Source organism: Camponotus vicinus, unplaced genomic scaffold, assembly GCF_025532165.1.
Source record: "Camponotus vicinus isolate PSW18456_S1 unplaced genomic scaffold, iyCamVici1.0 SCAF_13, whole genome shotgun sequence".
Classification (NCBI taxonomy): domain Eukaryota; kingdom Metazoa; phylum Arthropoda; class Insecta; order Hymenoptera; family Formicidae; genus Camponotus; species Camponotus vicinus.
The window spans coordinates 2,329,536-2,346,090 of record NW_028141949.1 but is presented as its reverse complement, the minus strand read 5'-3'; the positions used below and the strand labels follow the sequence as shown (position 1 = coordinate 2,346,090).

At 27.7% G+C, this 16,555-nt stretch overlaps 1 protein-coding gene and 1 long non-coding RNA gene across 2 annotated transcripts; both read right to left on the bottom strand.

Annotated features, from left to right (window-relative positions):
* Nucleotides 1–1,823: 1,823 nt before the first annotated feature.
* Phax (phosphorylated adaptor for RNA export) lies at nucleotides 1,824–4,716 on the bottom strand. The gene is made up of 4 exons (XM_083086685.1): nucleotides 4,362–4,716; nucleotides 2,959–3,565; nucleotides 2,299–2,577; nucleotides 1,824–2,171 (listed from the first exon to the last, which is right to left on the bottom strand). Exons 1-4 carry the CDS (start codon nucleotides 4,410–4,412, stop codon nucleotides 1,906–1,908), a joined length of 1,203 nt encoding a protein of 400 aa, XP_082942811.1. The 5' UTR covers nucleotides 4,413–4,716; the 3' UTR covers nucleotides 1,824–1,905.
* A 5,824-nt stretch (nucleotides 4,717–10,540) lies between these two features.
* Nucleotides 10,541–12,476, bottom strand: LOC145964246 (uncharacterized). The gene is made up of 3 exons (XR_014436386.1): nucleotides 12,153–12,476; nucleotides 11,725–11,795; nucleotides 10,541–11,428 (listed from the first exon to the last, which is right to left on the bottom strand). It is a non-coding gene; the product is annotated as an uncharacterized LOC145964246 (long non-coding RNA).
* Nucleotides 12,477–16,555: the final 4,079 nt, after the last annotated feature.

Here is a 16,555-nt window from a genome sequence, read left to right as displayed (position 1 = left end):
TTTCAAATTCATTACTACCAATCTGCTAAAGAGAAGTTGCGTTCCAAAATTTACTCCTTGGAGTAGAGAAGCATTCGATTGACCAATCAGGACAAAGAAATTTTTTTGTGCCTTTTATTCTGATTGGTCAATCGAATCAGACAAACTGAACGAAATTGAATATCGGAAACTCGTGATAACCAATGACCGCATTTAACGGACTCAGCAATTGGATAAGTTACTAGATTTTCTGAATGTGTTCGTCACCACGTGGGATTTTGTTTGAATTTCTTGTCATTGGTTGGCCGCATTCAGCGCTCAACCGCTAAGTAGCAGTCGAACATGATTGGTTTCTACTTTCAGGTCCGACTAATCAGCGTCGAATTACATCGGAAAGCCTAATAATGTTGCCCAACTATTGAGTCCGCTGAATGCGGCCATTATCACCTGTGATTATCACTCGTGTATGGGACACAGACGTGGATCGTGTTTCACGTAGTCACGTGCGTATTTTCTGTCTGAATCCTATTTTTGAGTTTTCTCCCCTTTCCTAGAGAGAATCTTAATCATTTATTTTTTTTCTTTTTACTCAATCTTGTTTGTTTATTCACACAATATAAAGTAAAACTTGCCTAATATTACAAAATTTAAGTTAAAAGTAGTGTGAACAAGACTTTTCCTCGTTCTATACCAAAGGGAGAAAGAGAAAAAGGTTTGACATTTTTCATTTTTCATCTTTTTTTTTTGGTGTCTAGAAATGTCCAAAAGTGAGCTAGCTTTTGCTGAAGTTTTTGAAATTAGTTTTGCTTTACATGCCAGATTCTCTATAACAAATGGCGCTAGGCCAAAAGATATTATGCCTTTGACCAATGAACAAATAATATTTGTAATACATCACATGCTTTGTGCACTTGGGATAAAGGACAAAGAAGAGAATGATAATGATAATGATGCAAGTTCTGTTGCATGGCAGAAAATCCCTACCATCACTCCAACAATTCGAATTTCTTCAAAGATTAATGGCATTGAAGACAATAAGAATGCATATAAATCTCAATCTGGATGCATCACAATTATATTCTTTGAATACAATGCAGAATAAAAACAAGTTTATTTAAGAAGACATTTCTTTTATCCAAGAAAAGGTCCAAGGAGAAAATATAGAAATAATTGACAAATTTATAGTAAAACATTTTAATGCAATAGTTCCAGTAATATGAAGTTTTTATATTAAACTTGTTTTGTGCGATTTGGAATTTATGTTATATAAAGATAATAAATTCTTTCAAATTGCAATTTATATAACATTTACTTTATACAAGTTAAAAGGATCTTACTTTATTAAAAGAATTCATCTTAAATTTGATTATAAATTAATATTATATAATTTTGTATATATATAATGCATTTTTTATCTTAAATTTGTTTCTGAAAGATTAATTTTATAACAATTGTGATTGTTTATTTAACAATATTTTATTTCTTAGACTTTGCTGCATATATGAATTCTTAGATATTTTCTTATATGTATAATTGCTGTATTTATTTTTTTATAATTTTTAAAAAAAATTGAATAAAGAGATATTAATTTTTACATAGACAGTTATATTATTTTTTAAAGAAAAGATTTATTAAAACATATATTAAAAAAAAATAAATTGTATAAGTATAGCAAGCTAAAAAATAAATTATATAGTGTGTATCAAATACTATATATAAAATGAAAATAATTAAAAGAAAAAGTTTTTGATTGCTACTTTTAGTTTGTCTCCCTCTCTCTTTGTCATTTATATAAACATGATAAATACACAATTTTATATAAATTATATTACACCTACATGCTATTTTCTCATGTGCAACTGATTATAATTATTTATTTGTACAAGTTACACTGTCAGAGCATGTGCAAATATAAAATCTATAGTTTTAAAGTACGTCCATATAATCTATATCTGCTCCAATATCAAGAAAATCATCAGCATAATCTTGAACATGTCTTTGTGTTAATGGATGTTCAGAATGATCTGGATCATCTGTTACAGGACTAGGTGGTGGATTTGAAACTGTACGATCAGAATCTAATGGTATTCTATCCATGCCTTCACCTCGTCGTAATCTTGCTTGTTCTGCAATTTGTTTTGTAGAGAGTTCTGCTCTTGTTAATAAAGTTGGTAAATCTTTTTCGGATTTATCTGTAATTTAAATATATATATATATATATATATATATATATATATATATATATATATAATATTTGTGCATTATTTTACTTTTTCTATACAACTTAATATTTTAAAATAAATATAATAAAATATTTACTTTCAAAGCTTTTCATTAATTCTTGTGTTTTCTGTCTTCTGTCATTGATACTAGCTTTCTTTCTTTGCTCACTGGTCTCTTTTTGATCGTAATAAAATATCTCTCTTATTTTTTCTTGAGGGATATGCTTGTCATTTTTTACTAACCAAAAATATACTCCACCAGCAGTTCTTCTACGAGATCCATTCATTATTAACATTCCACCATTCTCTTCAATTTCTTTGGTTTTTTGAAAAAAATCAATAGCTTTTTCTTTACCAATTATATCCACTACTCGTCCTATAAGATATATAAATATAAATATATAATTTTTAATGTTTATATATAAGAAAAGAGGTATTTTTTTATTCTTGAATCCTTGATATAACACTATCATTATAATATCAAATATAAAACAAAACTAACAATAAGTTTTCTTAGATTTAAATAAAAACTAAAATTGTGTTACCTATATGAATTCCTAAAACTTAACATTGCGAGAATTTATTTTCTTCTTTATTTATTAATTGAAACCAATTATTTTGTAAGTAAAGATTTTTTTAAACAAAATCAAAATTCAAATTTGTTAAACAATTTGTCATTAAAATTGAATGCAATAAAAGTGAATTTATCTTATTTACCAGGAAAGAGAATAATAAGTATTAATATAGAGATACTTACTTATAAGAAGTTCTTTTTTCTCACTGAGTTTAGTCGTTATATCTATAGCAATATCAGCATCTGTTGAATCTACAGTTGTAGACAAGTCTGCTACTATTCTAACAGAGCCTTTCTGATTGTCAGATTCCATGGAGTTTTTCCTTTTTCCTAACCTAAGTTTTACATTATATCTGTCTGAATTTGTTCTCTTGTTAGTTAACCTCTGTTCAACATCTTTTTCATCATCAGAACTATTATTATTACAAGATTCTCTGCCATTTTGTGCATATCGCAAAGTAAAATTATAACTTTCAACGCTACGTTCTTGATACAATTTCTTTGTAACACCAAATGATATTAAGTCCTCAGTTAAAGATTCTTCTTGCATTTGTGTACACCATACCTTATATTTATCATTTTTAGTTGTACAGTCCTTTGATAAGTTATGCTTTTTTAATTTAAGTTTAGGTCTTTTAATGTTAATATGTGTCGAATCTGAATCAGAATCACTTTCAGAATCTGCAGAATTATCAGATTCATCATTGTATCGCATGTTTGTACATACATCTGTGACAGGTGCTACATAAGGTCTTTGCAAAACATTATATGTTCCAAAAACATCGTTTGGCTATATAAAAAAAAAGAAAAAGTAATTATCAAAAAATATTCTTATGGACTTCTAAATAAATTTTGTAAAAAATAATAGTTTATTAAAGAAATGATCTAAAATTTTAAACTAAGATATAACTAGTTAAATAGAAGGAATAGTTTTATCACTATTTTGAATCATGATATATATTGCAACATAAGGCAAAATATATTAATCTATATTGTTTTGTGCAAACCATCTAAATTTAAAGCATAAATTGCTATAAAATATATATATACAGATAAAAAAATACGAGGTTTAATAAATAATATAAATACAAGAAGTAAATGGGCTAATAAGAGCCAAATAAACAGGGCGCGAATAATTATCTTGAAAAAAATTTTGGTTCTTGTTGAACCATTTTCAATAAGTATTAACAAAATAAAATATATTGTACAATCTTATATTTTGTCATCACCTGTATATATGTTAATGGATGCTTTAGACATAAATTATTAACACAAGACAAGATAAATCAACGTCTATGATAATAAATATCAATTATCTTAATATATGGAAGGAAATTATGAATATTGATGATATTCTATATCATCTTCCTCCATGTGTATACTATTATAATACCATATATTGCAATATATATGCCTAAATCACATGATAAAAATAATTAAATTATAATAGAAAAATATAGATAAAGAAATTATATTCCGTGCAATTATACTCTTTATTCGTTAAGAAAATAAGAGTCATCAATTGCATGGTAAGCTTACATAATGAGGTTAGATTTCTATGAAATGAAAATTTCTCAGTGACTGACCTCATCATCAATGATTTCACCATCTTCCAATTCCAATGGTTCCGCTTCCATGCTTCTTATATTAGAGATTATTTATTTATCTTTTTATATATAAAGAGAAATATAAAAGAGTTGTTTTGCAAAATCAATACTTTCAATCTATATCATGAAACAAGTACACACTTTTTCCTTTTTTCTTTCCTTTTTTCGCAAACGATGATATCTCAATCAGTCTCAATCCTTAGAAATGTACAATATTTGTGTTTTTTTTCCATTTGATTTCTCTGACACATGCATATAAGAAATTTTTAATGTTCAACCTACTTTTCATGAACATAGAGCGTTAAACATAGAGCTAACATACCTAGAGATACTAGTGTCCTCTTTCTTTGTTCGCGCATAGACATATAAAATAACAAAGAGAGGGTTTAGAAATAGACGCAAGCGGGATACACATCGGAATGCGATCTTCTTCGTTTCTTCTCGGGATTGGTGGATAATGTTGCAGTGTTGTTTTCAGAGACGCGTTTTTCTGCGCGTGCGCAGATATAATTCCAGTGAAATTTAGGGCTGTAGCGAATAAATTAACGCGAAATCTTAATAGTTTTAATATTAATTATATATTTAATATGAAGAGAAATTTTTGCAATTATTTGATATGTATTCTAATACATTTTTTATTATAATTTTCATAGTATTTTCAAATTGTTTCTAAGAAGACAGAATTTTTTCTCTTATGAATATGCTGCTTCAATGAGATCACGTTAAAAAAAAAGACGCGAGAAAGTATCTCTAAGAACAACGCTAGTTTTGAGCAGTTTGCGAATTGAAGGGATAAATCTCTGCGAATAGAATTTTGCGCATGCGTAAGTTACACGCAATTATTATTAAAGAATTTTATACAAATTATCAATATTTTTCGTTATTATTTATACCAACAATATGCAAAACATATAAAATGTTATAACTAAATATACATATACATATTTAATATTTTTTCTTTTTTTCCACAAGAAGTTTGGTATCCTTTATCAGAGAGAAGACTGAGAGATGTCATGGCCTGCTTTAAGGTGATCTCTGAAAGCGATACTCCCTCTATGGACATTGAAAACGTGGACATGAACTACAAGCCAATGTCCATGAATGTTCTCAGAGGATAATATATAACGTGCACAATTTCTGGTTTTGTTCCATGCTATGTACGCGAAATGCCAGTAGCACCAGTGCTGTATAGCACAAGACGCTTAATAAATTTTTAATATAAATGAATTTTGTGGTCCTCTCTCTCTCTCTCTCTCTTTCTCTCTCTCTCTCTCTCTCTCTCTCTCTATATATATATATATATATATATATATATATATATATATATATATATATAAATGTTTTGTGGTCACGGTAAATCTTGTAAAATCATCGATCTTCAATAGTATCTCGTCAGTGGATTTCGAATGTTCCACTTTATATAGCAAATTTTTTATATTATTTTATTATAGTTTTCATAACAGCAAAATATTTAATGCTTGATGCTTTATATGTATATATAATGCAATGTGCTAAATTATAAAGTGTAACATAATTATAAAGTATTACTATTATTAGTCGACTTAATTGCAAGCTATTCTTAATTACTACGCATGTTTATCCGATGCATCTTCTTCTTCAAATCTTTGCAGTGTTGTGATCTGTCGCATTCCCAAGACCATAGGGATTCGTGCTTCTTTCTTCTTATGGTTTTATCATCCTTTTACTCTCTTCCATCTTATTCAAAATATATAATAATTATAAACTAAGTATTATAATATAATATATTATAATATAATTATTATATTAATAATTAATAATTATTAATATAATAATTATAATTACGGGGTATCTCTCTTAGTCTGACTCTTTCTCTTTGACCTATCCGGCATGGGTGACCCTACCAGTAATTAAGGCCGGTGTTCACATAGTCTTATATTTAAAATCGTTTTAAGTAAAATTTAGAAAATGTTTGTTATTTCATTGAGACTGAACAGAATTTTAAGATGCGATCTAAGACTATATTTAAGATGATTAAATATAAAAACATATTGTATGAATACCGGCCTATGTTACCGCCGGCATAGCTCTCCGGATCATTAGAGTACTCAAACCTCCTCACCCGGCAAATGCCTTCGTTAAGGTGGAGATACCATCGAGAAGGTATAATTTTTTTATTTTATTTTTTTTTAATAATGTAGGTTTTTCAAATTTTCCAAATAGAAAATATAATACAAAGAATTTATAAAAAATATACATATATTATGTAATTATAAAATATTATAATGTATAATTACATAGCTTGCAGTCATATAAAAATATATTACAAAATATATATTATAATTATAGTACAATTTATAAATTGGTGATGCTATCAACATCAAATAAATATGTATTCGAATTTATTCAAATATTTTCAATAATACGGATAATGATGTTGAGAGCACACACACACACGCTTGGACTTATAATAATACTATATATATGGAAAGAAAAAAAAAGGAAAGTTCGGAGAGTAAGATAATTTTTCGAAAAATGAAGATATTGCAAGATATATTTTCCATTTTTCGACTTTTATTCAAGATTTATTCTCTATTGTAAGTGTTATAAATAACTTTTACACATAATTTTGTTATCATTTTCATAATAGTATAACTTAATATATAATATTTTATGTTAGCTCGAAATACAATAGAGTTATAAAATATAAATTACAAAATTAATTTGATATATAATAATACAATCAAATTGAAAGTATATACTGTATAACAATAACAATAATAAAATATATATACATAATACATAATACATATATATATAATACATAAAATTGTTAATATATAAAATTTTACATTATTGTTAATACATAAAATTGATAATACATAAGATAATACATAAAATTTTTCGTCGAAAATATATAGTATAATACATAATTATAACAATAAAATGTACATTATATATAATACATAAAATAATACATAAAAAATTGTTATGTAGAATATATACATAGATTATTTTACTATATTACACGAAAATATCCGCAATACGTACAACGTAAAATTGATTAGAAATTTTTAGAAAATTTTTAGATTAGCGTAGCTGATAATCTATCGCGACTAAAAGAATCATTAATAAATTTATCGATTATGTTCCTCTCAATTAAAAAAGAGTAATTTTAATGCGAAATTTTAATGCATTTTGTAAGATTTTCTAAAAGAAATGTTCGATGACGCGAAAAGATAAGTAAAACTTCGATGTTACCCAACAATTAAATCAGAGAAAAAATCACGGTTTAAATTTCGCGAATAAATATGATAAATAAATAAATTAATAATAATAATAATATTTAATCACAATACACATAATTTCTATAATAATCGAAATACAACGTGCGCACACGCAATATAACTATTATCATTTTGTGCGACAATAAAAATATTGCAACTTTAGAGGCGCATTTCATATAATTTGTACAATATTATAATTATAATATACGTAAGGAATCAAACGCGGATGCAGAATCTAATACTCGATTTCTTTTCAAATATACAATTTCATTTAAATTTCGCGATCAAAAGTAAAGTATATATCTTGTTCCGCGGACAATTGCAAACAGGCTAAACTTTAATGTTCCTTAAAATAATCGCGTTATCGCCACGTTCAATGAAGGATAACTGGCCCAACGATTAGACCAGATCAAAATCCCTCTGCCGAGTGACACGCTGGTTAATATCTGACAGAGAGAAGAACGATCCTAAAAGTGGAAAGCGACTTCAATTTGTCTTATTTCTTCTATTTCGGATCTCGCGAAATCGATCCACAACGAATAGTTAAGTGATTCATTAAACATCAGAAGCCCCTCTACAGGAAGGAACGAATCCCCGATCTTCCTGATTGCTCCCAATAACAGTGATTTCGGCAGCGGATTAACGACTGTTACCCTTCTTATCATTTTCAATATATGAGATTAAAATTCGCGTGAAAAAAAACATGTTCTTCCATTTTAAGAAATTTTTTGTTTTTACTAAAAAATGACTGGATATAATGATTTTTATATACATGTTACAATCAAATATATTTAGGTAAAATGAAATACATGCGCTTTTATCGTTGCTTGGTTAAATGTGTGAATAATAATAATTTTAGGGTACCAAATGTGTTCAAAATTCGAGATAAATCAAATCTGATAACAGCGAGATTTCAAAAAAATTCAATTTGAATATTTAGCAACATCAAATGAAAGATTATCAAGGAATTAATTTTTCTGTTGCATTTAACAGTTAACACTTAGCACGTAACAATAATTTGCAGATATCTTACTGATATCAGAGTACCCATTCGATTTGTCTCGAATTTTTTAATTACTCACACATTTTATATTATATCATGCATTCCTAATATATTATTAAGAATAATATAAAAAAATAGTTTTTCAAATATGTCACAATTTATGCACATGTATTTTATTATATATACACTCTTATCTAAAATAAACTAATTGTAATATATTAAGATAGTGGAGCATCCAGTAATCCCTGCAAGTGGTTTCTTAAAAGAGACCAAAAATAAAATTAATTCAAAATTAATTAATAAAATATACTTGTTTGTAACCATAATTTTTCAAATAATAAAAATTTTGCACAAAAAAGTCTGCAAAAACTTATTAAATTAAATTTATATTTGAAAAAGTGAATTTTATCTATTATATCCATTTTTGAACTATTATTAAATATTTTCATTATTAAAATAATATTGACATTAATAGAAGAACATTTTTAACAAAAAAAAAAAAGAAAATATATCTTTTCTCAAAGTATATTTAATGATTTTTATGATTCGATTTCAAACAATGTACGGTGATCGTCGTTAAATTACTGCCAAAAACATTGTTTTCAGGAACTACCAAGAAAACCTGGGTTTAATTCCAACTCTGTAATGGAAACTTCCAATTTTTAATAAAGCACCGAACTATGCGTTGAAGATAGATCCCCAAAACCGACAAGAAATAACTTTCCACAATGAAAATCGTTTCGACTATCCGCCAGTACAAACCGCGCATTTGCTAGCGTCCACCTGACATGAGGGATAGCGATAAGGTTTCTTCGCCGTGACAGCGATCACGTCCAAAAACGTGAAAACAACGCAATTGTTTGCAATATAATTGATTATAAAATCGTTCAATAAATATTTAACGCGATACGAAATCCTCGAAATACATTTAATTGAAAATGATAATCAAAGAAAATTATTTTGTTTTACAGATTTTAATTTCCGCGTGATCGATAATGTTTAATCTTTCGTAATATTTTATTTTCGAATATACTTGTGTTTCTGTAATGTTAAAAGCGCGACGAATTTTTATTTAATAATATCTTTATATTACGTAAAAGAATTTTTTTACGGTATTTGCGCGATTAGGAAAGTTTCTCGAATTTATTAATGATCTTTTAGTATAAAAAAATAAGCTATCCAAATACTTTAATAATTTTACAATAAAAATATTCAAATAAAATATATATTAAATGTGTTAATTCAACAAATTTTGTTATTGTACGTATTCTTCTAATTTCGTGTAATGTACAATAGATTTCTTTTACATTATTACAATTAGACATTATTACAATTTATATACAATTGTGCAGAAAATTATGAAAAATAAAAAATAATACAATTTATAGATGCTATTAGTATCAATATTCTCAACATAAGAAAATTGTAAAATTTTTATTACTTGAAATGATTAATCAATGATAATCAATGTATATAGATTCAAATAAATTAGAAAAAGAAATTATTTAGTTTGAATTACTTTTTTTTCTCAATATTTTACCGATATCAATATTATCACATTAGATACTAATAACATTCACATTTGAACTTAAAATTGTATAATTTTAAGAAAATACAATTTTTACATAAGTGATAAAATAAAATATTAATACAAAAAAAAATTTATACAAAATAAAATTTAATACATATTATACGTATAATAAAATGCAACTTAAATGTATATTATGTATTTAAGTTACATTTTTTACATTGTCCATACATTAATTTTTTATTTTTATTTATAATTTTTTTATAATTAATTTCCATTCTTTATATATAATTTATTTAATTTTACATAAAATAAATTATATATATGAAAATATCCCTAAAAATAACACTTTTATGTTTTTTTTCCCTGAAAATAAATTTAATTTTTATATGCCCTAATAGCCCTAACAAACCTAACAGTCTTAACAGCCCTAACAGACCTAACAGTCCTAACATCCCTAACAGTCCTAACAGTCCTAACAGCCTAACAAACTTAACAGCCGCCCTACTTGCTGGCCTACACCAGCAGAAATTCGCGTAAAGTGCAATTTGGGGAGCCCTACTTGCTGGCTTACACCAGCAGAAATTCGCGATAAGGTGCAATTTGGGGAGCCCTAATTAGGAATCCGCGATAATGAGGCATTTAAGGAGCCCTAATCGGAAATTCGCGATAAAATTTAAAGAGCCTTAGCCGCGCAACACATCTTTTGGCCAATATTGACCATGTATTTTTCAAGCCAGTTATCTCCACTTCTGGCCATTCATTCTGACGACTAATTTGTTTAAAAAACGATCGTGCGATATTATGATCGTTTCTTTAACGCACGTTATTCAGTCGTCAAAAATTGCAAAATATAAATTATCATGCATAAAAGATAAAAAGCATGCATTTTAACTCTCGGTTGGCGGGTTGGTTATAAATATCTTTATTTTATAGATTAAATATTTATAGATTAAAAATCTATATTTATATAAAATTGTTTTTTATAGAGACAGATATATAATAGAAATTTAGAATATTTCATGTATGTCTATCATACAATTGCAATAAAAATATCATCTATCTTTATTTTAAAAATATTTTTCCTTTACTTTTTCACTTTAATTTTTACTCGCGTATTGTCGCGCCAACTGAGAGTTAGAAGCAATGGATTTCTTCATGCATTTATAAATCCTTTGCTTCAAAATGAAAGGTTGTCACTTACCGGCACTGATGCGCAACAGCGGAGTTGATATTGAAGCTACGTTGTCTGTAACATACAAATATAAAATGCAAATTACATCAATGTTTAAAATAATTAATATTTTAAGAAATTATTATTGGACTCATTGAATTTTATATCCGATATGCGCAATTATAAATAGATATATAAATATGAAATAATTTTATAATTAATTAGTTTTTTAAGTAGAACCTTTAGAAAGAATTATATAGAAAGAATTATTACAAAAATTTTCCCAATTTTTTCTTGTTTAAATCATTCATAAATCAAATTAATAAATTAATTTATTTATTTATACAATTAATATAAATAATAATACTCACCATCAGGTTGTTCCGCTGGTGCAGGATGCCTTTCCTAGGCCTGCTCCTCCTCTCAGATCGTCAGGGTTGATCTATAACATACAAATAGAAAATCTTTATTGTAATAACGTTCAAAATAATTAATATTTCAAAGAATTATTATTGTATGTATTGGATCTTATATTCGATCCATATAATAATAAGTAGATTAATAAAATAATTCTATAAATTAAAAAAAAACTATTAATAATTTTTTAATAACTTTATAAAAGCTTATACCTTTACAAGAGATTATAGCTTTAATTTAAAAATCTTTTTCTTCAATTCTCTCTTATTTGAATCATATGAATAAACAAATCAAATTAATTGTTGCGATTAATAGTTTAATTTAAATTATAATAAATATATTTAATATTTAATATATAATTACAAATAAATAAATTGCTTACCAGAAGGTTGCTCTGCCGGAGCCTGATGCCTCTCCTAGGCCTCCTCCTCCTCTCAGTTAGACGCGCGATACTTAACGGTACTCCCGCACTCACGAGCGATATTTTTATATCGCTATTTTCGCACTTTTACGCGCGATACTAAACGGTTTCCGCACTATTTCGATACGATAAAAAATTTTATATTTGGTCGCGCGATGTACATACTTAATACGTATATACTTTGAACGGCACTCCCGATTTCGGTACGAGCGAAAATCCCATTTCACTTATGAGAATCAGCTTCGAGCCAACAGGTCAGGAATGCAACGATACAACGAGCAAGAACTAAGCCCAAACCGGAAAGAAGACGAAACGATTGACGGAAATAGAGGAAAATGAAGTTCACCAACTTTTTTTCGCGCATAATTATCCTATCTCGTACCGAACCTGGACCCGCTAAGCACGATTTCAGGTGCTTCGCCCGGAACACGAAGTTTCCCGCAATGCAGGATATGGCTACACCAGGCTGGTAGACGGCAAAAGAAGAGGATACCCACATTTTTTAAATGCTAACATTCAGCAATTTAGAAAATGGGGAGGCAACCCCTTTTACCGAGCGAAAATCATGCCTAGGGGAATCCACTCGACTCCTCGACAGGGTTAACACACGCAGTGCGTGTGGCTGTAGACGAGCAAAGAGAAGGAACCCATTGACGACTATTCCGAGCAATCGATCGAGTTCTAACTAATTCGGGCCGAATTACTTGACGAAGCACGAAGCACGAGTGTACGTTGCATAGCAACGTGTGCAAACTCGAAATCCTAGTTAGTTGGCATCAGAAGTAGAGACTCGTGACAATAATGAAATTGGGATTTTTATACGAAAAGTCCAACGCGGAAGCGCGAAAACGCGATGACGCGAGAAAGCTAAACGCGAAAACGCGGTAACGAAACGCCGCCGTCCGCGACACGTTGACAGCACCGACGACGAAAAGAGGTACTTAGCTTCCCCTTCAGGCTCCTTGAGATTTATCCTAAATTAAAAAATTTAAAATAAACCTCAAGGCACCATCCAAGTACTGAGCCACCCCACCGCGTCAAGGTGTACCCATAGAGGGGTGGATTATATACATTTATAATATAATGTATAATTTGTGTGAAATTTATTATATATTTGAAAAATTATCTATATATAATTATCTATATAGCATATTTTTTCTCGATTAAAAAAAAGAAAGATACAGATATGTTTCTAAAAAACAAGCTTCAAATCCTGATTAATTCGCCTTTTAATTAAAAAATAAATTATAAAATATATATAAAATATATATAATAATTATAAAATATATATTATAAAATTATATAGTATACATATCACACAATTCAAATTTATTTAAAATATTGTATCGGAAATTAATTATTAGTCATTTGATTTATTATTATTCGTGATGCGAGATTATATTTGAATATAAGAAATGTACATGTGAGAATCAAAATAAAAATAATTATTGCTTGTAACTATATTACAATGAGATATTAGTTAATAATTATCTATTTTCGTCGCTTTGATTTCTACTTTGAGAATGAATAAATTGTGTGAAATATTTAATTCAGTAAATAACTATCACACACTTTGACACATTTAATAAATCTTTAACCGTGAAGTTAATTAATTTTTCGAACTGTTTGCTACCGCTAATTGTTTGTGAATAATTATTTTTATAAAGATCAGAATAAAATGATAATTTATAATATATAATTTCAATTCTTGTCACACACTTTTATTTTTAAATCAATACGTCAAAAATTAAATACAAATATAATCAATTAATACTCTTATAGATCTATTCTTTATAAATCTCAAAATAATTCATTTTGTAAAACTAATTATTACACGCATTTTTTTATCTTTTAAGAGAGATTTATGTCTGATATTAATATTTTAAATATAAAACTAGCAAAAAAATATTTTTATTATAAATTTTTGAAAAATATAATTTTAATAAGGAGAGTGTGTTAATTTTTATGTAAATATGAAATATTTAAATAATTATATTATTTTAAAAATATTAACATATTTCTATATAAAAGTATTAATTAATGACAAAACTATTATGGATACTTTATTATAGATACTTCAAATGTGTTAAAATAAAACCTGGAATATTTTATACATGCATTATATTTTGTGATATTTAGAGCGAATTATATATATTATCGAGAAAATAAAAAAATAATAAGCAATACATCTATTTTGAAAATAATATATATAAATAATAAATAATTTTTATAAATTACTCACCGCATATCTCTCTGGCTGCTTGAGGCTCTGTCACTGCTCTCTGGCTGGCCAATACTTTTCCAGATGTCCTTCTTCTTTCTTTTTCATCTTTTGCTGTTTCCTCGTAGCACTGATATTCACTCGCGAACAAACAATTAATTATATTTAACCATATATAGACGATTGCGAGACACTTTGCACAGCACTCCCGATCGCGGAATAATTACGAGAAACGCACTTTAATATATCGTATAAGGGATAGAGAAGTACGATTCGTTCTTTTTATATGAGATCAAATTAAATACTAACTCGTTACAAATGTTGTTTTCATTATTGATATATATATGCATATACATGTATATTAATCCGAATTATAGGTTCGAAAGTTTAATATAGTAATTGAAAATCATGATACAATAGTCGTTTAATTAATAATTAATTTAACAACGTAATTTTACGACGTACATATTTTTCGCACTACCATCCTTATTGCTCGAGTGTCGCCGCATGAATGATACCAAGACCGTGTGACATAAACTCTAGCGCGTTATTGTTTACGTTGTCAAGGCCGAACACCGTGTTATTGTTCGTTCCTCGAAATATATTTTACGTATTTTAATACAACAAACAATGTTTTGATATTGATCGCGATCGTGTTTAGAAAAGGAATTTTTAACGAAGCGTCTCGCACCATTATTTACTCCTTGAATGTCGTCGCGCGAATGATAATAGAGCCGAAAAAATTAATCTGACATCATACGTCGCCAAGACCGAAAACCGTGTTATTATTATTTTTTTTATCGAAACATTTTTCAAGTCTATGGCAAATAAACATTAGCCCGCTATTGTTTACGTCACCAAGGTCGATGTTATTGTCTGTTCATTATCGAAATATGTTACGTACTTTAATACATATATACGTGAATATATTAAAGTATATAGAAGTATTTTAGATTATATTAGATTTTTTAATTATATGATTATTAAAAGATTAATGGAGCCTTTCATTAATGTTAATTGTTTCCACGATTCAATTGTTTTATTTGGAGTTTAACTCTGCGCACTGTAATATAGTAATATTTAGTTATATATAGAAACGATCGCGAGATACTTTGCACGACACTTCCGATCGCAAAATAATCATACGAGATACATATTTTATTATATTGTGAGAGAGGAACACAAAAAATATTACAATTCGCTCGACATTTAAACGAAGCAAAATCATACACCACTCGATTTTTACACTAATAATGATATTTCTATTTATTGATGCATAATATATTTGCACAATAACGTGAATCATCAGATTGAAATATTAAAGTAATTAATTGTTAATTACAATAGTCGTAGCGAATTATATTTCAATACTAATCGCAATTGCGTTTAGGAAAAGAATTCAATAATACAAAGCGTTTTGTATCACTACTTTACCGTTGGAATGTTGCCGTGTGAATGATACAAAGTCTATGTATTTGTAATTTTTGCCCCTTTCGTTTCAATTTTTATTTGGAATAATGAAGGATCGCGTTTCGATGGATTTATCATCATATAGTTTCATGTTATTTATTAAGAGTTAATTAATTATTAATTGTAATATTCGTAAGTAATTACGTGTATATTTCGATACTAATCATGATCGCAAGGAAAAGAATTCAATAATACGAAGTGTTTCATATCACTACTTTACTACTGGAATGTCGCCGTGCGAATGATACAAGGTCTTCGCCTATGTAAACAATAGCGCGCTACGTCATCAAGGCCGAACGTGTTATTGACCTCGCTGCCGAAATATTTTACGCGTACTATGACGTATATATATACGAGAATTAAATTTATATACAAATATATTTTTAATTTCACGCACACGTGCACAGATTAATTATTTATTAAACGATTAATATACCTCACAAGGCTTTCCGTTATATTAATTATTCGATTTTGCCATTCGATCGTTTTACTGCGCATTCTCAGTCGAATTATATTTATTTAGATCATCAAATAATTATATGATAAAGCATCGGACGAAATATTCTTAATTATAAATATTAATAGAAGAATAATTATTGTTCGTGAGGATTGCAACAAAATAATTTATAATTTTGATTCCCGTCACACACATCGATTCTTAATTATATTCGAT